The 23,420-nt window shown below is 49.3% G+C and overlaps 1 protein-coding gene across 1 annotated transcript in view; it reads right to left on the bottom strand.

Moving 5' to 3' along the window:
* LOC144721109 (disintegrin and metalloproteinase domain-containing protein 11-like) overlaps window positions 1-23,420 on the bottom strand; it is a 124,801-nt gene that overhangs the window by 35,424 nt on the left and 65,957 nt on the right. The window contains exons 16-24 of the mRNA XM_078598491.1: window positions 22,982-23,053; window positions 22,349-22,447; window positions 20,750-20,830; window positions 15,786-15,833; window positions 15,025-15,088; window positions 7,974-8,079; window positions 7,061-7,180; window positions 6,212-6,380; window positions 5,137-5,254 (exon numbers count right to left, since the gene is read on the bottom strand). Of these exons, the coding sequence (XP_078454617.1) occupies window positions 5,137-5,254; window positions 6,212-6,380; window positions 7,061-7,180; window positions 7,974-8,079; window positions 15,025-15,088; window positions 15,786-15,833; window positions 20,750-20,830; window positions 22,349-22,447; window positions 22,982-23,053 (877 nt within the window). The remainder of the gene's footprint in view (window positions 1-5,136; window positions 5,255-6,211; window positions 6,381-7,060; window positions 7,181-7,973; window positions 8,080-15,024; window positions 15,089-15,785; window positions 15,834-20,749; window positions 20,831-22,348; window positions 22,448-22,981; window positions 23,054-23,420) is intronic.

The following is a 23,420-nucleotide window of genomic DNA, read 5'->3' as shown; positions in this document are numbered from 1 at the left end:
CGTGACACGCTGCTGCGTCCAGCCCGTTCCTGGACGCACGTCGAAATTAAACTGCGGTTATTTGTTTCTTAAAATTGGGAAGACAGGGGAAAAGACCACCAAAATCGCCCCTTTAACTGCAACTGTATGAAACCAAATGTTAACAAACCCCCCACAAAGACACATAATGTAACAGTGATAACTCAAGGACTCTTGCTTGCAACAGTATCCAGGGAGGCCTGAAACTCTGAACTCAAGGTGACAATGTGTTTTAGGTGCCTTACGCCGAAAGAACTGTGAAAGTTTTGCACTCGTAGGCACTCGTAGGCATACTGCTCCACTTCTATTGTGATGCCCCACAATCGCCCAGAGGAGAAAGAGTGAGAAGGCATGCAAGGGCGAGAGGGCGGCAGGGATCACGAGCACACATTAGATCACAGCACCAACAGCACCACTGCACACGGCACAAGGGCACAGGGTACAACGCTGGCGTCTGACCACAGCATGGAACTCACAAAGCTGAGACACAGAGGGACAAAAAGCTGAAGAACAAGAAGCGGCACGTGTAAATAAAACGGTGTAATGTTGTTTCCACCTTTCTGCGATAAATTGAAAGAAAACGAACTGGAAGAGTGAGACAAGCTCCGCAGAGATCACTGGGTGCCACTGATGGGAAATGCTTACTCTAGTCCCCACCCAGTTCCTCCAAATATCACTCCCAGCGCCAGAATGGTTCCTGCCACTGCCCCTATAAGCTTGTTAGTGGCCTGGCTCACTGTCCAAAGGGATAGGGGGGGGGCAAAGCAACACATTTGATTACGTCAAATATAACACGACAATTGTAATAGCACTCATAAAATCAAGTTCAGACGAGCTACGATATAATCTCTCCTGCGATTCAGTGCTGATCAACACCAATAATATATTTACCTCTATGACTACCAGCGGCTAAAATGTCAAGGATACTTTTGGCGTCTTGACCCATCAGCCTTGATAATCTTTAATGTAGCATTGTTCGTGCTTCCATCTGTCTGACAATAGTATCCATTTATTTGGAAAAGTCGCACAGGATTAAACACCTCTGCGGTTTCAGTTGAAATGAGATTTAACAACTCTGTGATTGGTTGACACATGCTTTGGAATGTGTCACTTTTTACAGCCCACATTTGCTAGAGCAGGCTGCAGTCCTCCATGCAGACTGCTTGCCAAATGGAATGAGCTCTATTAAGTGGGGCATCTTAGCAAGGCGAGGGTTCCCACCTATCCAGATTTAACACGTACTGTCCAGGAATTGGCATATGTGTTCGGGTGGCCGGAATTGGTACCGGTATTGTGTTGAAGTTTACTGCAGTATACTGCACGGTTTTGATAGACCTAAGCTGACTGAGAAATGTGTTCGAGTTTGGTCGGTGGGAAGGGTGGCAACATTTGACTGGTCACATAATAGCTGGAGCTGTTAATATTGCAGCGTGAGGTGCAGGTGAAGGAGGTGTTGGGGGCGAGGAGGAATGGACGGGCACCGCAGCGTAGCCAACTCAAGCAGGGAAAACGCCCGCAACAAAACCCTCTCAGATTCAAGATGGCGGCACCCAAGCTTTAAATGAAATGTATCATCCAAGTTTCAGTAATAATTTAACTCAAAAGAGGAAAATAAAAAAATTAGCGGTTTCAGTTAAAGTGTGCCCAGCAGCAACCGATGCCTGTACACCGTAGTATCTTGGCACTGTGCTGCTATTTGTGAGGGTGAGTTTAACACGATACATGTCAAGGAAGATGCAAGAAAACTCCAAAGCAGCACATGATACGTGCCTATGGTGTGTGTGCCCGACACTGGGACAACATGAGCTTGAATCTCTGTTTATATGAAAAAAAGTTTATCTCGTCAATGCATTCAAATGCACCACCAGTGAGACCACTGGGGCACAGTCGGCCCTATGCGTGTGGTAAATAAATGAACGCGAAGACAATTCGGTCCCTCCACATCCCATCAGTAGCCACATGGCCCTTTGGCAGAGCATAATTTCAGCAGCATTGGTTCAATGCAAAACAATGTTTGACCTGTCTTGACATTCAGTGTCTTATTGCTGGGTCAGGCTTGCTTGCACCAATGCTCGTGAATTGCCAGATATTTTAAAGGCAATGACCCTCTCTGTTAGATATGGGTCCCTATGCATCTCGCATCACAAACACGGTTTGCGTGGGCAGGGAAGCCATCCAGGTGGAAATCTCGGACTCTGGGCTCTCCCCATTACTGCACAGTGCGGCTGCACAGCAGTCCAGCCACACTTAATCATTTTTTACGTGAAGGGATAGATATGTGGAGGTGGCGTATTGTCTGCTTGTGTATTTTGTTAATTATATTCCCAACAAGAATGCGAGTGATTATGTTAGTCATCAAAGTAGCCTCTGCGTTTCATCAATCAGCACGGACAACTAAAACCCACCGCATCACCTGTGGATGGGCGTGTCAAATTCACAAGTGTGTAGATAAATAGGACCGCAGACAGGCATCGTATAAAGAAAATAGATAAATAAGACTATTCTAAAGTTACGTGTGTTTTTTAAAGGTAAGATCAGTACTGCTGTACACATCCCCTCGTGGTTATATGATGATGAGTGCGACTCTCAACTCGGTCAAGTGGTTACACCCTCGTCATGTGTGCACGGAACTCTACAGTTCCTGTGTATATAGCTACACACAGCCGTCACACACATAGACGGAGAGCTACATATTGTCCTGCGTCAATCCACCATTGCACAAAGACCTCCGCAAGCCGGATTAGACATTGGTGGTTATTTGAGCACACTTGACCACGCTGGTCAGTGCGGGTTGGTGAAGGGGGTATCCAGGACAAGTTCAGAAGCCACTGGCCGCTCAGGTTAACCGTGGCCAGGAACTGCTCTCGCGTCGCCGGTTCAGAGCGCAGTGAGCAAACCAATGCGCCACCGCTCCATCACCTTCAAGGTGATCGTATTGCTGTAGTGCAATCCCAGCATCAGGCAAGAATATATATTTAGTTTTTAACTCGTAAATGAAAATGCGGCTGCAAGGATGGGACTCTCAGTTTGTCGCAGATGGCTGCTGGTTTCTCACTTGGGGCTTTTCAAATCAGGACGAGACGCGGCTTTTAGGCGCAAAATTAAAACATTCGTGCGCAAAGCAGCAACACTCAAATACATTGAAGGTGCGAAAATTAATTAAGCGGTCGCACAAGTTAGAATGGAAATAAACAATTAAATGAAGAAATGTAAGTACAGAAAGTACGTTTATATGTAGTTGAGCTCTGTATGAGTGGCATCACCTTGTACGGTGTTTCTTTTCTGGGTAAGATAATTCTTCTGACATGTAAACATTTCATATAGACTGGTCAAGAGACTGGTGAAGAAACTGGTCAAGTATGCCAAATTGAACACTCCACAGCCACAGTCTTAAAGGAACTTTAGAAAGGATATCACAATGAACACTATGATTCTCTACAAGTGAAAATTTCCAAAGTGATTCCTGCTAAACTTCAGCATTAGAGCTGCCCGCAGCCTGTGGAGAAATATTCGCATTCCTATGGCAGCAGCAAGGAAATCCATTGGGGAAACCATTGTTGACTTCCCTACATATTTGTACTAATTTTACTGACTCCAGAGGGATGATGGGCTGACTAAAAACTCTCAGCCAGGATTTTAACTCGCGACCTTCCTACTGGGAAGCGATCGCTCGACCGCCGAGGCACCTGGCCCGTTCGCTGTGCTCCACCAACAAGCCGTGAAGGTAAAGACGTCAACAAAATGTGTGACGAAACTAAACCACATTCACATGAGGGCAAAACCAATGATGGGATCAGAGTGAGGGACTTCAACACAACGGCAGACAACGGCGAGCACAAGAGGATGACTGTTACATTTGGCATTGGAGTAATGAACGAGGGAGGCGAGCGTCTACTGAGAGTTCACAGCGAGCAGAGACGTGAAGATAACGAGCTCTTGGTCACAAAGAAGGGATCTAGGCAATGGACCTGGAGGACTCGATTCCTGCAAACGAACCCCAGATAATCAGAGACGTCTCCCTCCTCAGTAAATTCAGGACATGACTGCAGCCTGGTGCAATGCAAGAACAGAGTGGATATCCAATAACTACACCTTTATACGAACACTGTGGTTGAGCGAGAACCTTTGGAACAAGCGTTATTTTTTATGTCTCTGATATCACCGTGACTTCAGTGGGTGTGTGGTTGAGAATACACTCACACATTCAGTCTAAGTCCTAAATTTGTCTATATCTCTTCAGCTCTATTGAAACTATTCACTGTTGATGTATCAATATATAGGAATGACCCAAGAAACACATCTAGCTGTTTTTATAATTTGTCCAATGATAAAACTGCTTGTTCGCCTTCTCCCGCTGATAGGAATGCTCTTTAACTACCAAAACCACGAACACATTGGGCTGCGAACCATTGGGGAAAGAATAAAATAGCCTGCACAGTCTTCCTACTATATAATATTTTGAAACCTTTACTTCAATTGATCCTTAAATGTATGTATTATAAACACTCAGAAAGTCATTATGTCCCCTTGGACATGTACTTACCTGCAACTGTGAACTGTCACACATTAAATGGCGTAACTATGGCTGAGGTAGAATTCGCCAGGTTTATCATATTGGTGCATAAAGAGAACATTAAAAATAATTAATGAGAGTTTAGCACGTTGAATATCCACGTGGATCTTCTAGCGAAGGGGCTGTGTTTTACAGACATAGCCTGCAGTAGTGCCACAGTAGGGGTGATGTTGATGTGTGTAGTCCCAGCGGAGTCATTTGTGGTCTCATTTTCACAATTGGACCGTCATGACAGCACACAATGGCCTACTGCTTTTGAAAAACGTCTCGGGATCTTTAACTCCCTCTGTGACGCAGACGGCACGTAGGGCTTTTACTGCGGTACATTCGCCCGCGGTATTAACCAGGGTGGCCTACCAGGCTACGAACCATAAACATCTGCAACGAACGGCAGATGCGCCACCACTATGTCATCGCCCCTTATGTTCCTGGTTAAGTAAACGCACAACGCGACGTTTTATCATAACTACACTTGCTGGCATCTAGAGCTGCATGGCGTGCCGTGTGTGCCGCAGGCTGCGTGTACGGCGAAGAGAGATACGAACCCCGGGAAGGGCCCTCGGACCCCTTGGTGGGCACCACCTCTGGGATGGGGCTGTAGATGCTGCAATCGTTCCCGACCCAGTGCCGCTCACACACGCACCGCGCCTCGTTGCTGCACACCTGTGGCAGCAAGAGCACACACGCGGGCAGTCAGAAAGCAGGCACAGGAACATCTTGCACGATTGGAAATTAAACAAAGAACCACACTTGCAAATTTATTGCACATTATACAAATTATAAACGGATTTCATGTAAATTCCTCATGCTTCTCTCGGCATTATACACTGTCATTACAAAGTGAATGCTCATCAAAGTGAAGTAACAAATCGGCAGATTTGAACACGTTGTGTAAAGATAGATATGTATTGCCTAGATAGGTGACGAAAAAAGGAACATTTTAAAATCTACGATTAGAAATCTGTAATCCCCACAATCATCCGCAACGAAATCTGAAGGCGTTTGCAGCCTGGACACTCCGGGCAGGTGGTGCCGTAAGCCCTGCCGCCTCTGATGGTCATGCAGTGGGGCCTTGGGCTGCCCGCTCCGTCGTGGTGCTGTGCTAGACTAAGCCGATGAGTACCTCTGCAGGCACACATTCATGAATAGCTGTCTCTGACCCTCCTCAGAGCTCAGCTATCACTCGGTCAACACCAGAATGCAGCATGCACATAATGCAACACTTGTTCTTTCGTACGGCCGATGCCTTCAAGAAACTCAAGCCTTCCCCTTCTCCTCGGCATCTCTCTCTTCCTTTTGTTTCCTTTAGTTTTTGGGCGATCTCATTGGAGGCGCGAAGTGTCAAACTGCACATCACTGACCAGTATCGCATCTCACAACAATACGAAACACCCCGAGCCCTACGGCATCCATGGGATCTTTATCCACACCGCCGTTAGAACAAATGGTGATCAAACTAACTTCTAACAGTGCTGCAGGGAAAGACCCTCCATTACAAATAAAATGTCCTCCTTCCTTGCCTCATTAGTGGATGAGGTTATCGAGAGGCTCCGGACCCCAGGGCGAGGCCCTCGAACAAAATAACGCGCGGCAGCAAAGGTCTGCACAAGTGGCTGTTACCCCGTGTCCTGAGCACGCAGTGCCCTGGATGGCGGAGGGACAGCCAGACAGGTTGAGGGCCTGAAGCGGTTGGCACTTGTGGTCCAGGCAGATGACATCTGGTCCACAGGGAGTGCCATCCTCAACATAACCCAGATCTGAACCATCAGCCAGCATTATGTGGCCACCGCTGAAATAACACAATACGAACACGTTAACACAAAGTGCACTTCATTTAAATAGACGTATAATATACACATATATGCACGTGGGTATATATATATGTGTCTGTGACTGCAGAGGTGTGTATATTGGTTCAGTATACATAAATACATGTTCCAAGTATTTTCCAAATTCGGAAAACAGGTAAAACATTTATATTCCAAATGGGACGATTTAAACTTTTCCTCTTTGTCTGAGACTGGAGAATAGAACACAAAAATAGCAATAAATATGGAGAATGTTAGGTAGCAAGGCATCACCAGAAATCCATAATCTGGTACATGCCCCTGCTGAAGTGTACACTTTGTGCACAGCAGCCTGATTCTATTTCCAGACGTAATGCTGAAACTGTGATAGCATGAACAGTGGTGTTACAATGCACAGCCCACCTGACCCTCCCCAAACCTAACAAAAAGTTAGAATGAGCTTCAAGGCTCATAAAACAAGAAAATATTAATTAGTAATGTACACAATTGTTTCATTATATAAAAAAACAAATACGAGTAAGTAGCAATATTGTGATAGTGCTGTGCATTTAAACATCAAGCAATATTAAGTCTCATGGATAAGAATCAAGCTACGCTACACGTACATGCCACAGACCATCTCTGATGCCTTGCAAGCCTACGCGTGTACGCCAATAGTCACCTGCACTCCAGTAAATGGCCGTTGTGTCGAATAGAGACCTTGACCAGGTCTCCCTGCAGCTCGCCCAGATGCGGCTCACGGCTCACGTTCATGCACAGCAGGAATCCGCACAGCACGTCGCTGCAACACAGGGACCGAGACAGGCACAGCGTGGCTCACGGCACGCCCGGTGGCTCAATGCACAACTGAGCGTGGCTGTCAAAGCAGCGGCGTGGCCCGAGTCACGCTTTGAGATAAATATTTAATGTAAAAACCAGAAGACTTCTCAGCTAAATCCTTCCCTGAAATGCATCCGAATGGTTTCTACTTTGTGAAAAGCAGCTGGAGACGTGCTGTTTTCCACGTAGTGTGAAGGCCAAAGCTGGTGGGATGGTAGCGCTGATAGAGGAATACCTCGCCATGTAATGTGTTTCTGCTCATAAGCTGAAACATGAACTATGTGTGAACATAATTGTCCAAAATATTGCTTGCTTTTCAACATTTCGGTGAAAATTAAAGATCCCGCGAGTTCATTAAAAAAGAGTAGGGCATTATGTGCCTGCGTCTTGGTCAAAATTAGCCAAATTTTCAAAGTTACCTGCGAAATACTCAATTGGGAACACATGCAGCAACATCGCTCCCTGCTGTGAAAATAGCGCAGACGATGTCAAACACAGCGCCTTCCTTTGCCATAGCCTCGCACTATGAGAATGGCGCGAATACCAAATGTGCTCAATTATTACGCATGATATAGTGGGTAGAGTTTGTGCACGCACGGTTTGTGTACGTACGGTTTGTGTACGTATGGTTTGTGTACGCACGGTTTATGCGTGGGGGTTTGTGTTTGCACGGTTTGTGTGTAAGGGTTTGTGTACGCACGGTGTGTGTGTGAGGGTTTGAGTTTGCACGTCAGTGACGGTGTTGCGACGCTCACTGCTTGCTGCACTGTAACCACGAGTCCTCCTTCCTGCCGCAGTTTCCCTTCTCGGTGCCTTCGATGTTCAGCTTGTCGTAGCACTGCCTCTCCGACGACATTCCCTCTGCAGCAAAAAGCACACAGTACATACAACTTGCTGCACTCAATGTCTACAACTTGCTGCACTCAATGTCTACAACTTGCTTAATGAGAGACTCTTTAAAACATGGCAGGCCAGCCCATGAAAACAACTTTTGTTTTATCAGGGGGTTTGATTCCATCAAAAAGCACGCAGAGAAATGCACAAATGTACCAATGGACGCTCGCATCAGGCGCTTGCTTGGGCTCACATGCGCACCGCCTTCTGATGCACGCTGGCGACGCTGCTCATGCTCAGTCGAATGTATTCTCCTCGTAAAAATGTGTTTCACGAAAAAAATTGCGCCAATCTTTGCCCAACGACGATACAGATCTGGTCACTGACAACAACATCTCAATCCATCAACCAACCGGTTTCCAGAATCTGGCAACATTTCAACAGATGACTCTTGAACTGGTTTGAACTATGCACTGATTGCCCTCTAAGTCTCATCAGCACTGTGGGACCGAGTAAACAAATGCTATCAAGTTCGAGGCAAGAGGAGATCGTGGGGCACCAAGTCACTTTCAGCAGAGTACAGAAACATTACAGAAGGTCGCGATGTGGTCCTGATGGGTTGCTGTGTGCAAGAGGTGCTTCTGTAGTGTTTTTTTAAAACAGCTTTATAAACAAATTGTGATGCACGTCGTGAGTTAAAAGCTGCACTTGCCTTTAGTCATTGCTGTTTAAATGCACATTTGTTGTAGACCTCCTGCGAGAGCATTGCACCCAGTGCTCCCTGAGGTGGGACTACAGTGCAGCAGCAGCAGCAGCAGCAGCCACAGCCCCTTTACCGGCAGCAGACTCTGGCCATGATCAATCTCGCACATTTGTTCTCAAAATTGGATGATGATAATATTCTTTGGGTATTTCGGTAAAGCCACGTAGATAGAAAAAAGAATAAAAATAATAACATCACGACGATTGCTTTTGTGTTGCGATCGAAACGTTGTGATAGATATCTACGTGGCTTTACCGAAAGACCCAAAGAATATGAATTCCTGCAGTCACGAAAGCTTCAAGTCACAATGAGTACAGCATTTTGTCTCATTAAATGTAGGTGTGCTCATTATATACATTACATATGCATTATTACGCACAGTGACGCAAATTAAAACATTGAACAAATATCAAAATCCATCACAGAAACCGTCTCGTTTCTGTTTATCCTGCCCACACTCGCATTTTTGGAAATACGACGGCACGCAATCATTTGCATGTCTAATTAACATGCTAATGTTATGTAAATTTGTAAATTTAAATCTACTTCACACTGTCGCGTTTGAGGTTAATATGTCTGTGTACTCAAACGCGTGATCTTGGATAATGAAGCATTCAGAGTCAACATTTTTGACCAAAACAAATTGTCATTGTTTTATTTGTCTCAAGAAAGGAAAAATAATCTAAATCTCAAATGTAAATTTTCTCTTTCATAAAAAACAGCGTGCACTGAAACATTTTAGAGCAAATCAATGTTAACGTAAGGCGTAGGATTTCGCAGTCAATATTTAGATTCATAATGGATTCTTTCAAGAGGCCAAATGATCCGAACAAATGTATATCGTTATTTTTAGTTGTGAATTGTTATTCAGCTCCCCAGTGAGTAAGCTGAGACAATAACTGGGGCGCTAATACATGCTCGTACGCGAGACAGCTTACATTAGTTTGACTGTGTAGGGTGGCGGGGAGTCTTAACGACACATATTCTGGTCAGGTTATTTCATGGCCCAACCCAAAAATCAATCAACCAAAGTGAGTTACATAATGTGCACACAAAGTGGCTTCAGTGAATAAGATTTCTCACACGCATGCAAAACACTGACGATGTGGCTGGTAAACACGGCCGTGTTCAGCTGTTGTGTGTGTGTGTCAAAAGGCCCATGTGCGTGCTTCTTATTAGTTAAGTTATTGCAACACAAACTCTAGGTGTTTGGCATCTGCAGACGTGAATTTGCCTCTCACAAGAGAGGGCAAATGCTTTCACAAACAGGCTTTTTGGGTTAGATCGCGTAAATATATAAAAATGTCGTTAAAACCGCCACCACCCGACAGCAAATTAGTAAGGTTTGTCATGTAAGCAGAACACGCCAATTCGTTACGAGTGTAGTGACATCGCGGGATGTCAACGTGCAGTGCCGGCCCTAGCGAGGCACGGCGTGCGGCGTAGCGACATCGCGGACACCACGTGGTGTGGTGTAGTACCGGCCCTGAGGGATCGCGCTCGATGGCACCGCGCTTGGCGTGCAGTGCCAGCCCTACAGGACAGGGTGTGTGGGTGCCGGCCGAGGGATGAGGTTACTCGAGGCCATGGCACTCTGGTTGACCCGGGAGGAGACGTGACCAGTTAAGTCTACAAAGGGGCCCCAGGTGGGGGCTAGGGGTGGTCACGTGATTGAGACCCAGATCCTTCCCGAGGATTCTGGAAGGTGGTCGTGGCTAAGGGTGAAACCGGCCACGCCGCAGAGAATAGAAGCCGAGTCCTAAGAGCGACCGGGATTGTTGTTCATCCTGGAAGAAACCTTCGTCTACGTTCTCCGTTCAACGAGTCTCCAACACGTGGACCTGGGCCGAAGCTGTTGGTCCCGGTTCGTAGTAGCAGTCACGTTGTAACTAGTGTAGTTAGCCTGATGGTTACCACCCAGTTAACTACACTAGTTACGCTGTGACTAGTGTAACTAGCCTGGTGGTTACCACCCAGTTAACTACACCAGTTACGCTGTGACTAGTGTAGTTAGCCTGGTGGTTACCACCCAGTTAACTACACCAGTTACGCTGTGACTAGTGTAGTTAGCCTGGTGGTTACCACCATAGGTTGTTATTCTGTTAAGGGGAGTTAAATAAATGTGTTGCCTCCAAGTCTACGTCTGCGACTCAGTTGAATCCATTGTACGAGTACAGCACACCGGGTTTAACAACACTTACTAATGCAATCAAACCCAAAAAAAACCCTGTATTATGAATCCACAAAGTAGTCTTCGTACCCGCTGCTGGTGTATGCCCTTGTTACCGTGACACTCGTGATCAGTGGGAGTGAACTGCGCTCTGTGGAGTGTTACCACTCCACCAGGAAAGCGATGGAAGATGTGGAGCGTGTTGGCACAATGCAACTGTTCTCCAGCTTGCTGCAGCTCGTATATGCCCATGGTTTATCCTTATTGTTATTTTTCATTATTCTACACTGTTAAAGTTCTCATGTGGTTAAATAAATACACTTAAACGTCTTGCTCTGTTGTCAGGTTCTGCAATTTAAGAACAGTCAGTTTGTTGACCAAAAATTTATTTTAAGAAAATCATATATTGGGATACCTTCGATATTATTTTTACAACATAATATTGAGGTGTCAGTCTAACCAAGTCTATCTAATGATATTACAAGATACAATATTACATCCCAGCAGTGACAGGAATTACATTATTGGACCAAAGCTCAACACATCACGCTTCATAATGTGTGCAGTTGTAGCAGTCTCATAACAATTAAACGTTCTCGTCTGCTCTTGGTGACGGATGGACGCAGCACGACGAGGCTGATGGCATCAAGGTCCTGCTCCTTCAACGGGTGCATCATAATTCCAGCTTAGCCCTGCAGCTCTGCTAACCTCTGCCAGATGAGTCACAGCATGCGCTCGCCTTGAACCACCACACGGCAGCACGACAGTTGGCCGAGGCCAAGCGGGGAGCGTGCAAATAGAGGGGCGGGCGTGCGGGCTTGCTGTCACGGTACGTGTCCGGTGCAAGGGGCCAGTCGTGCCCTTGATCCTCGCGACGGCCAGAGCATGGTATCAGCGCACTTGCAGCTCTGGGTGTCTCTGCATCCAAATGACTGCTTAGGCTGTGCAACCACTGCCACTCGTTAATAATAACGCTGGTAACAAGATGCAGAAAACAACTGCATATTATGTCAATAATTACAGCCCGGATGTATGAAATAACATTTATATTTTGAATAATGTAAGTTTGGATAGCGTGAGCTGTTTGCCCGATCAAAGGCATGCTCCCAAATGACAAGCGAGATTAATATTTCAATCCACGCTGCAACGAATGTGTACTGCCTTATACTACGTACTCATTATCACACAGTGACAAATACTGATCCATTCACGTCACCACACCGCACGTCACCGCACGTCACCACACCGCACGTCACCGCACCGCACGTCACCGCACCGCACGTCACCGCACCGCACGTCACCACACCGCACGTCACCACACCGCACGTCACCACACCGCACGTCACCACACCGCACGTCACCGCACGTCACCACACCGCACGTCACCACACCGCACGTCACCACACCGCACGTCACCACACGTCACCACACCGCACGTCACCACACCGCACGTCACCGCACGTCACCACACGTCACCACACGTCACCACACCGCACGTCACCACACGTCACCACACCGCACGTCACCACACCGCACGTCACCGCACGTCACCACACGTCACCACACGTCACCACACCGCACGTCACCACACGTCACCACACCGCACGTCACCACACCGCACGTCACCACACGTCACCACACGTCACTTCCTGCTCCTTCCCTCGAATATTCTTCACTTTGTAATTCCCTTCCACCGCCTCTTCGTCACCCCCCCCCCCCCCCAAGCTCTGATAAGAATAAGAATTACTGTGTAACAAAAAAATATTTGTTTTTTGTTCCTGGGTAGTTGATATTTTTAAATGTACCTATTTTCAATAAGAAAACATGTGCATTTGTGTCATGCCTTCACAAAGTCCTGGTCACAAAAGCTAAGTTTGCAGGGAACAATAGCCATTTTCTATACTTTTGAGGCATAAGCAATTAGAAAATAACACTTAATATACCCAGGAACAAAAATTGTATTACATAGTGTATAATCATAACCTCGCTCAATTCACCACACTAGTTAACAATTATCTATTAAAACTTGGACAGTGCTGTTAGTTGCTGGCCATTTGACGTTGTGCGGCCTTTGGTCTGTGCTCAGCAACTGCGTGAAATGAAATGAAAAGAAAAGGATTCCTAGTACGATATTTTATACGGTATACGGTATCTTTCTGAGAAGTTTCATGAGAAGGATTAGGAGAAATGATTGCACGAAGTTAATTTGGGCAATACAACTGGCATACAACGGACACTCGTGTTGTTTACAATGGACGGCCGGTCTAGCATTCCCTCTGCAGCAGCGTGCCAGGCCGCGTGCATGAATTGCGCTATTTTGATCAATCACGAACTGAAGTCCATTGTACATTTCAGGCATTGGATAATGTGGAGGTAATAAGTCTTACTTTGCATTTACATGTAGTGTGATTTAAAATGTACATTCTGGACCCTGGCACATCGCCACTCAATACCGGAAAGCACTCTCGTCAGAGGCCCTTTCTTCCGTAATGCATTCGCCTAACGTGCAACAATCGGCAGCCAACAGATGCCGTGCTGTGAGAGCTACGCTGCCTGGGATGAGAGGGCAACAAAACACACTCTGCTGGAAAAGCATCGGCTTTGTCTCCTCCGGCTATAGGGCTTGAAGCTGTCACTTGCTTAGCACTGAGTGTTTAATGCACACACTCATCTCGGCCTCATTGCGATGTTCCGCTCGTGATCTTAACATCAGGGTTTTATCCTTTAGCCAGACATCCTTAGGTGTGCGCTTGCTTGACCGTCGACAGACTAATTACCTGCGTGTGTACGTGCAGTGTGTTTGTTGGGAGTGTTTATCCACGTGCGAAGTGTGCAGGTCTTGTTTGGAGTGCATACGCGCAGGGTGGGCGCGAGCAGTGCGAACCCCGTGCACGGAGTGCATGCCCGGCGAGAGTGAACGTGGAGTGTACACAACGTAGATGAACACGTGCCCAGTATATGTCTCAGGGTTTGGGTTCAGGTCACCTCCCACCTGCTGGAGGACTCGTCAATGGAGAAACTGCTAAAGGACTCATCTTCTTGGTTCTTTCGGTAAAGTCACGTAGAAGGGAAGTAATAAAATAATAAAAATAAAACATAATAAAACAATTCTCACGACGTTTCGGCCACAACGCAAGCAGCCGTCCTCAGGTGAAAACCAGGTCTGTCGAGGCGACAGCGTCTGAATGAAACTGCTAAAGGACTCATTAATGAATAAACTGCCGGACGACTCTTCACCGAAGAAACAGCTGGAGGACTCGTCAATTAGGAAACCCCTCGGAGACTGACATCAATGTGGAGCACAGTGAGGTGACATTGCTGCCTAGCAGGGGTCTAGAGGACCCCAAGTTGTGGTTACTGGGCATATCCAGAGAGACGTAAACAGAGAAAGGTAAACAGAGAGAGGCATATACAGAAAGTGGTAAGCAGCGAGAGATGAGTAGACAGGTGCCGTGTTATAGAGGTGCCTCCTTTGTAACGGTCTTTTAATGAGACGACCCAAGTTCGATTCCCGCTCACAGCCACCACCAGTGACGATTATATTTATCTGAACCAGTCCTAGGCATCGCCTAGGTCAGGGGTCGGCAACCAAAATAACAAGAAGAGCCATTTCTTTCCAATTCGGTAAAAAATTCAGTATTTCAAGAGCCGCAATGCATCTGAGTACATACTGTACATACGTACATATCGTCAAGAAGCAGCCCGTAAAGAGCCGCATGCGGCTCCGGAGCCGTAGGTTGCCGACCCCTGGCCTAGGTCAACTCAGCCTCAAATGCTTGCCTGGTGCGGTGTGTAAACATCGCCGCAATGGAGATAAAGGCGGGCGGGTGTGGTGCTGGCCACACACCCCCTCATGTGCCATACAGGCCTTCATAGGTGCCACTCGCTAATAACACTTGTCCCAATATCCTTTAAGGCAACTCGGGGGATCTCTGGCCTTGTTTGGTGTATGGAGCAGCAGCAGTAGGTGTGTATTGAGTCTGTGCTGGGTGCACGTTCTTGTGAGCTTGCAGTAAGAACAGGCGAGTGTGGCTCTTACTGTCTCCCCAAATGTATTTGCACTGCTTCTCCCGAGTCTTGCACTGCCCGCTGTAGCATCGCCCCTGGAAAACAACAGAATTATCATTGTAATGGTTAAATTAAAGGGTTTTTTACCATGTGAGACACTAACATTTAAATACATGAAAACTATATCTGCATTAGTTAGAGTGTGACTAATTTGATAACGTTTTTGTTACAATTGTAGACACCTGCTACGCAACACATCAATGCAGGAGACCATCTGGAAGACGTCACCACTTTGACCCCAAGGTGCACTGGCTCATGCAAACAGCACGAGGTTCCATGGGGAACCGCGCGTTTTGTGAACAGACATATTTAACACAACCAGCACCGATATGCCACTGCACTGGGCTGGTATTCATTGTCCAAATACTATCATCAGAAAAGCATTGACAGCAATCAATACAACAAATAGTTAAAGTAAAATGTATTAACTGCTAAAATGAGCGGTGAGGTGGTGCTCCTCTACCATCTACAGCCTGGAGCCAGTGATGACAATCCCACATTCATATGGTGGGGGTGAGTCTATCCATAGAACAACAGCTATTGACACCCCCACAAAGTAGTGCTCATGTTGTCAACCCCAGAGGGATTCTACTTGCCGATGGCAGCAAGATGTTCAGCAGCTAAATGCCAATGTGGGGGTGTGCTGGCCAAAAGAGGGTTTCATGAGAGAGTCGGCATCATGAACTCGATGTGGCTGTGAGCCGAGTGGAAGGGGACCGCCGAAGTGCTTACATCCTTGTTGCAGCTGTAGCCATCTTGTTTGTGAACATTTGGGGGACACTGTACAGAAGTAGCAAAAATTTCAGTTATTAGTAAAATCAAGACACATTTTCTTATACGGTCGCTGATAATGGTGAATGCCTTGAGCAGCAAGACAACACAAACCACACAAATTTAAAAAGGTTAAGTTTCAATTGACAATCCATTTAAACTGGAACACCGTGAGACCGGCAGCTACCGTACCATAAATAATCAGCGCCTTTGTTGATATTCGTCCTGTCAAGCCTGTTACATAGATATTGAGACAGCTCTCAAACATGCACGAGTATCCCCTACAGGCGAGAAACCTATCCTTGGTCGATAACTTAGCAATGTTTAAATTAAATAGATAATCTACTGCTTAGTAAATGGCTGATGTAAGCAAAATAAAACATCATGCGATACCCAACATTTCCTCATGATATCCACCCTCAGGCAGTTAGCGAGAATTGAAAAAACGTGTGCAGACAAAATGTCAAAAGCACGTGAACATCAAACACAACGAGTCTGAGTGTAACTGTGGGACGAGTCCATGGTAGCGGACACGCTGTGCGAGTGCGTGTGTGCGTGCGCGTGACACTGAGGGTGTGTGTGACACTGTGTGTGTGTGTGACACTGTGTGTGCGTGCGCTGTGTGTGTGTGACACTGTGTGTGCGTGCGCGTGACACTGAGGGTGTGTGTGACACTGTGTGTGTGTGTGACACTGTGTGTGCGTGCGCTGTGTGTGTGTGACACTGTGTGTGCGTGCGCACAGGCAAAACAACCTCCTACCTCCTCGCGGTGCCGGACGGGCAACACTGTCGTGGGCAGTGCTGTGGGGGGAGGGCCAATGCCCATTGGCCTCTCCCCTCATGGCGTCTGTGACCACCACAGTGGCTAAACGGGGGCTCTGGACGGGTGCGAGGGGCTGGTAACCCCTCCACCTTCAATTAACCACCACTAAACTACGATTTAAACATAAACCTGTAATTAATAAGCTTGTGCCGGAGGCCCCGGGGGGTCAGGCTTTTATGACGTCTCCTGGCCAAACCCCATTTGGCGGAGCCAGGAGATTGAATTTTAACCCTCGGGGCTCCTCCAGTAACAACGAAAAACCATTGCGGATGGCCACGTGGAATGTTCGAACGCTCACTGCGGAGGAGAGGCTGCCACTCCTCTGTCGGGAGCTGGACCGGTACCGCCTGGATCTCTGTGGCATTCAGGAGGTCCGGTGGACCGGTTCTGGCTCCTGCCACCATGAGGGGTGGACAGTCCTCTACTCGGGGCAGGAGACTGCCAAACAACAGGGTGTGGCTCTTCTTCTGAACAAAAGAATGAAGGGGGCGTGGGAGCGTGGCGGTGAGGTGTGGGAAGCTGTAAGCCCCAGGATACTTTGGGCTCGCCTTCCCATCAACCAGAGGCGAGGAGTGGTGGTCGTGGTTACTTACGCCCCCACCGAAGACGAACATCCGTGGAGGGATGCAGGCAAAGCCGATGAGTCAGACGCTTTCTATGACCTACTGTCACAGGTGCTGGCTAAAGTGGCCACTCGGGACAGAGTCATCTTGTTGGGTGACTTCAATGCCCGAGTTGGTCATGATGCTGGCACCTGGTCTGGAGTGATTGGAAGGCATGGGCCAGATCAGCTCAATAACAACGGTAGGAGGCTGCTAGATTTCTGTGCAGCCCATGGGCTTGTAATTACCAACACGCTCTTCCGGCATCGGCGCATCCACACAACATCATGGATGCATGCCGGGTCCAAGCAAGAACATCTGCTGGACTACGTAGTGACGGACCAGCGGATGCGAGCCCATGTCCTTGACACCAGGACCTACCGTGGAGCTGATCTGCCCTCTGACCATCGACTAGTCATCTGTAAGATGCGCCTGCCATTCTTCCACTCCGGTGGTGGGTGTACACCCAGGATCCCATTCCAACCAAAAGTGGCCTGGTCTAAGTTAGCTGATGAAAGTTGCAAGCGAGAATTTCATCATCGCTTGCAGCTGGGGTTGGCATCGTCCCCCACTCCACCTGATGTCGAGGGTAAATGGGCGAGGTTTAAGACTGTGACTCATGCAGCTGCAATGGCTGCTTTGGGTACGCGGTCCAGACCTCCCCGGGAACCCTGGCTGACGGAGGAGGTGTTCAGGTTAATTGAGAAAAAGCGACAGGCCCACTCTCATCGCCTACAGCATCCCACGTCAGAGAATGAGGAGGTTTACCGCAGCCTTCGCTCGGAGGTTCGGAGAGCCGTAAGGCGCTGTAAGGATGGGTGGTGGTCGCGGGTTGCTGAGGAGATGGAGTCTGCCTCAGTGGCCCGCGATCACAAATCACTATTTAACTCCATCAAAAAAGTAACCTGCAGCGCCACACCTATTACCATCATTAGAGGAAAAAACGGTGATCCAATCTCCGACCCCCAGGAACAGGTTTGCAGATTTGCTGAGCATTTCTGTGAGGTCCTGGGGGAGGGAAAATCTCTCAGCCAGGAAAACATCATGGCACAAAGTGGGGATAACCCTGCTGAGGCTGCGGTGCCTCAAATATTGGAAGAGGTCACCCCCTGTGAGTGGCTGGCTGAGGTACCGGCTGTTGAGGAAGTACTGAGGGCGATCCGGAGTCTGAGACCAGGGAAGGCACCGGGCAGAGATGATCTCCCAGGCGAAATGCTGAGGGAGGGTGGCGTTTGTGCACAGACTGCCCTATATGACATCATAACAACAGTCTGGACCACTGGACGGGTTCCGCAGGACTGGAAGGATGCCCTGGTGGTCCCCCTCTTTAAGAAGGGGGACCGCACAGACTGTAACAACTACAGGGGCATCTCACTCCTCAGTGTGCCGGGTAAGGTCCTGGCAAGGATTATTCAACATCGCCTTGCTAGGCATGCTGAGGAGAGGCTTGCGGAGCCCCAATGTGGTTTCAGGAAAGGGCGGTCCTGCACAGATGCCATATTTTCTGTCCGTCTGCTACAGCAGAGGTGTAGGGAATTCCAAAAAGACCTACATCTCTGCTTTATTGACCTGGTCAAGGCCTATGATACCATCAGTAGGACTGGGCTCTGGGTTGTTCTTCGTGCTTTCGGAGTCCCTGACCCTCTGCTCACGATCATTAAGGACCTTCATGATGGTGAGCGGGCCCGGGTAAAACTACGTGGCCGGGAGTCGGAGCCTTTCCCTGTACACCTTGGGGTGCGACAGGGATGTCCTCTGGCTCCCACATTATTTAACATCTATTTCGACTGCGTAGTTCGTGAAGCCTTCAATAGCTGTACCGGGGGAATTACCATTTGGTACAGATATAATGGGAGGCTGATCGACGCCCGGGTGCGATCAAGGGATGGCTCCCTATTGGTCAACCACGTTATGTATGCCGATGATTTGGTAATAGCTGCTCATTCAGAAGAGGAGTTGGAGACGCTGCTGCTGAGGCTGGAGTGTGCCACTAAGAGGTGGGGCCTTACCATCAGCCCCACCAAAACTAAGCACCTGCCTGGGTATTTTGTACCATCGGGCACTCCGCCCCCACAACTCCCAATCGGTGATGGGGCAGTTGTGGAGAGAGTAGAGAGTTTCCCATACCTGGGCAGTGTGCTCATGACCAGCTCCAGTTTATCAGCAGAGGTCTCACTCCGAATCAGTCGAGCGGCAATATCTTTTCATCGGTTGCGTAACGCTGTGTGGAAGCTACCTGGTCTGTCGCTCCGCACGAAGCTTCAGGTCTTCTCGGCCACGGTCATTCCCTCCCTTCTCTACGCTTGCGAAACGTGGACCCCCCTAGTGGAGCATCTTCGCCGGTTGGAAACATTTAGGCTGGCCTGCCTACGATCCATCCTGGGTTTGACCAGGCTGGATTGTGTGAGGAGCTCACAAGTCCTTGAAAGATCTGGGCAAAGTCCCATCAGTGAGCTCCTCCGGCAGGCAAGGCTGCGTTGGCTGGGTCATGTAGCCCGCATGCCCAGCCACCGCATGCCTAAACAGCTTTTGTTCGGCCGGATCGAGGGGGCTAAACGGGCGCGGCACGGGCTAGAGAAGAGATGGAGTGATGTGGTACAGGAGGACGTGGAGCTGAGTGGACTTGCCGATGACTGGTACCAGCGGTGTCAAGATCGGCCTCAGTGGAGGAGGCTCGTGAAGGACGCTACTGGGCAGTTGGAGGCAGTCGCCCTCCAACAACAACGGAGGGCGGAGGAGCGACGCTCACAACAACGAGCGGAGCGCCGGGTGGCTAAAGCACAGCAAGTTGGCACAGTAGGGGGCACAGGTGGTGCATCAGCCAGTCATCTCGGTCATCTCGGTCAGTCGACCCGTGGCACCTGGGTCTGCCCCGTGACCTCCTGCCAGCGGGCGTTCGACACTTCACGTGGCCTCAAGGTGCACATGGCCTGGCACAAGCGTCGTGGTGACGTCACCGCCACTTAGTGGCGAATGGCGGTTGTTGTTGTTGTTGTGCGTGCGCTGAGGGTGTGTGACACTGAGGGTGTGTGTGACACTGTGTGTGTGTGTGACACTGTGTGTGCGTGCGCTGAGGGTGTGTGACACTGAGGGTGTGTGGCGCTGAGGGTGTGTGACACTGTGTGTGCGTGCGCTGAGGGTGTGTGACACTGAGGGTGTGTGTGACACTGTGTGTGTGTGACACTGTGTGTGCGTGCGCTGAGGGTGTGTGACACTGAGGGTGTGTGACACTGTGTGTGCGTGCGCTGAGGGTGTGTGACACTGAGGGTGTGTGACACTGAGGGTGTGTGACACTGAGGGTGTGTGACACTGTGTGTGCGTGCGCTGAGGGTGTGTGACACTGAGGGTGTGTGACACTGAGGGTGTGTGACACTGAGGGTGTGTGACACTGAGGGTGTGTGACACTGAGGGTGTGTGACACTGAGGGTGTGTGACACTGTGTGTGCGTGCGCTGAGGGTGTGTGACACTGAGGGTGTGTGCGTGCGCTGAGGGTGTGGACCTGCACGGAGTCGCCGGCGCAGGTCTCGGGCAAGTCGCACTCCCCCACGCCATGGCGGCACTCCTCACCGCGCGCAATAAACTGACGTCACACATGCACAGACCGTCACTCCCCTAGAGGCAGGGACACATCTGTGCACACGCACTCGGCCACTCGTGCCAAAGCAGCACTATCATCTTGAACAGCCACGCTCTATCCACGGTCCATTGAAGCCTTCCACATAATGTCACTGTCCCTCGCGGTCTCACGATGCCGCAATGCAAATTGACTAAAACTCCACGGCCAACGTTGACACTGCAACTTCATTGTGGAAGGATACCTCGATAAGTCTCCTCTTTAAAGAGGGAGATCAAATCGAGTTGAAGGATTACAAACCCGCGACTGTTTGACCGCACGTTTACAAGAGGTCCACGACGACCACAGCGGATCGAGCAATTGACGGTTTTGAGGCACGCCAAACGTGAGCACGATGTGCATCATTCACACGACGGTGTAGGTTTCTCTACCTGTGGCCACGTGGCGACAACGTGTCAATATTAACAAATACCGCAAATCACCTGGCACACGAATTGCGTGAGGTGATTTTCCTGAGTGTCGTAAAATAATGAAGGATTCTATTTTTGCAATGACACGGATTTCATGATTTGAAATAGCAGTGCTCATTGCACAGTCACGCGTGCACGTTTCAGCCACCGTCCATGCGCTGGGAGGATGAGTGCATGAGGGGGGCTCTCCCTGTTGCTGTGAGTCACCCATGCGCCACACAGAGCGTCCAGCCTCTTCCTTATTCAACTCTTGACCGCGTTTTTTAGCCAGACAAACACCACGCCGTACACGCCGATGTGAAGTCAGCGAATGAAAGCCGGCCGCGCTGCGTCGTGACCGCGGCGCACACAGCACAGAACCCTGACGGGGTCAAGCGCGGGGGGTCGAGCGCGCACGGCCTGGAGAGCAGTGGGCAACAGCAGACCGCACGCGGCGCGAGGGTGAATATTTGTAAGCAACCCCCATGAACCCTCAGCTGAAATATACGGATGAAAATGAATATTTACAAGGGGAAAGGTACAGATTGCCTTGGTAATGGAGCAGCTAAAAGCAAGAGGCGTTTTGTATTTTCTGTGCGAGCCTATTGTTCAACGACAACATCGCTACGGCGGTCCAAACCACTACGGAGAGTGATTTTGACTCGGGAAGGGACGAGAGAGGAGCCAAACAGCGGTGTCGCTGCTCCTAGGGCACGGCGTACTTTGTGCGGACAGCGTGCGGCACTGTGCGCGAGTGTCTGCGTGCACAGGTGATGGCCTCAAGCACACAGGTACCACAGAATATCACGCTCACGTGTGGATTTCCTGGGGATTTTCATCAATGGTGATGGTAGGCTCCACGACATAACTCTGGATTGTTCAGCACCAAAATCGTTCATGTTGATTTTGCATGGCAGCGAGCAGCTGGGTGGGTATCGAGTATTGTTGTTGTCCAAGAGTAGGAAACTAATCCTCACGCAACGCCTGGGGGAGAGCGCTGCGAGGAATGAGGGATGCGTTCAGTGGGTGCCGGGCGTGCGGGCGGTGGCGAGGCGTCGGAGTGAGGTGGCTGTACCTGGCAGCTGTTGGGCGCACAGCACAGGCCGCTGCTACAAATGGCCCCGTGCGTGAAGGTGCATTTCTTGCAGCACTTGTCCCAGCCTTCGCTGCACTCCTGCCATGCGGGGCACAGCATGCCACGCTCATCACCTTACAGGGGCAATCGGTAGAATTGGCAGGGCAAGTTGTCTCCCGCTGCCGTGCACGATAGGCAGGCGGCACCTCACGATGCCTCTCGTCTCTTGTTAGCGACTCACTGCACCAATATTGTTCACCCGACCCTAGCCCGTCCTGCACATGCCTCATCATCATACCGACAACACACACACGTCGCGTCCCCTTCCAAACTCACGCGTTGCTTATCCTGTCTCACCGCAGCAATCCTAGCGTCCATCTTTAACACCTGGGCTCGAATGCCAACAACTTCTCCTCGGCCCACTGAGTTAATATCCAGCTCTCTCACTCACACAGTAATAGAGATAGCACTGCTGCCTGAATCCCCTTCTCTCACTCACACAGTAATAGAGATAGCACTGCTGCCTGAATCCCCTTCTCTCACTCACACAGTAATAGAGATAGCACTGCTGCCTGAATCCCCTTCTCTTTACATGATCACCGTTGCTCGGTGTGCAGTGGCTGCACGACTCACGGTGGGTGAGCCACAGTCGCACTCCTCTCCCAGCTCCACGAAGCCATTGCCACACTCGGGCTGCTCGAACAGCTGCAACACAGCATATCACGGCAACGACGCAGGCCTTCTCAACCGGCGAGTACATCTCACACACATTTAAACGCTTTGCACATGTTAACCGGGTGACAGCACACTGGAATGCATTGCTTATCTGTGAAAGAATAGCTCAAAAACTATCGGCATTTCAAGATCGAGACGTCATCGCGGCCAAAGCGGTTGATGCCCCCACGCCATCACTCTCTACCCTCCACCCTGCCGGTCTGCCACCACCGTCTGGTTTGGCTCTTCCCCGTGGTCGACAGGTTCGCGAGGACAACTCCAACGTCCATCTCGGCATCGGATTTGTCCCTTGTGGGTAATTCACAAACAGATTTGCGTAATATTGAACTCGGGGGTT

Source organism: Lampetra planeri, chromosome 10, assembly GCF_965212315.1.
Source record: "Lampetra planeri chromosome 10, kcLamPlan1.2.h2, whole genome shotgun sequence".
NCBI classification, from domain to species: Eukaryota; Metazoa; Chordata; class Hyperoartia; order Petromyzontiformes; family Petromyzontidae; genus Lampetra; species Lampetra planeri.
Note: the sequence above shows the minus strand (reverse complement) of the source record. Positions and strands in the feature narration are given on the sequence as shown.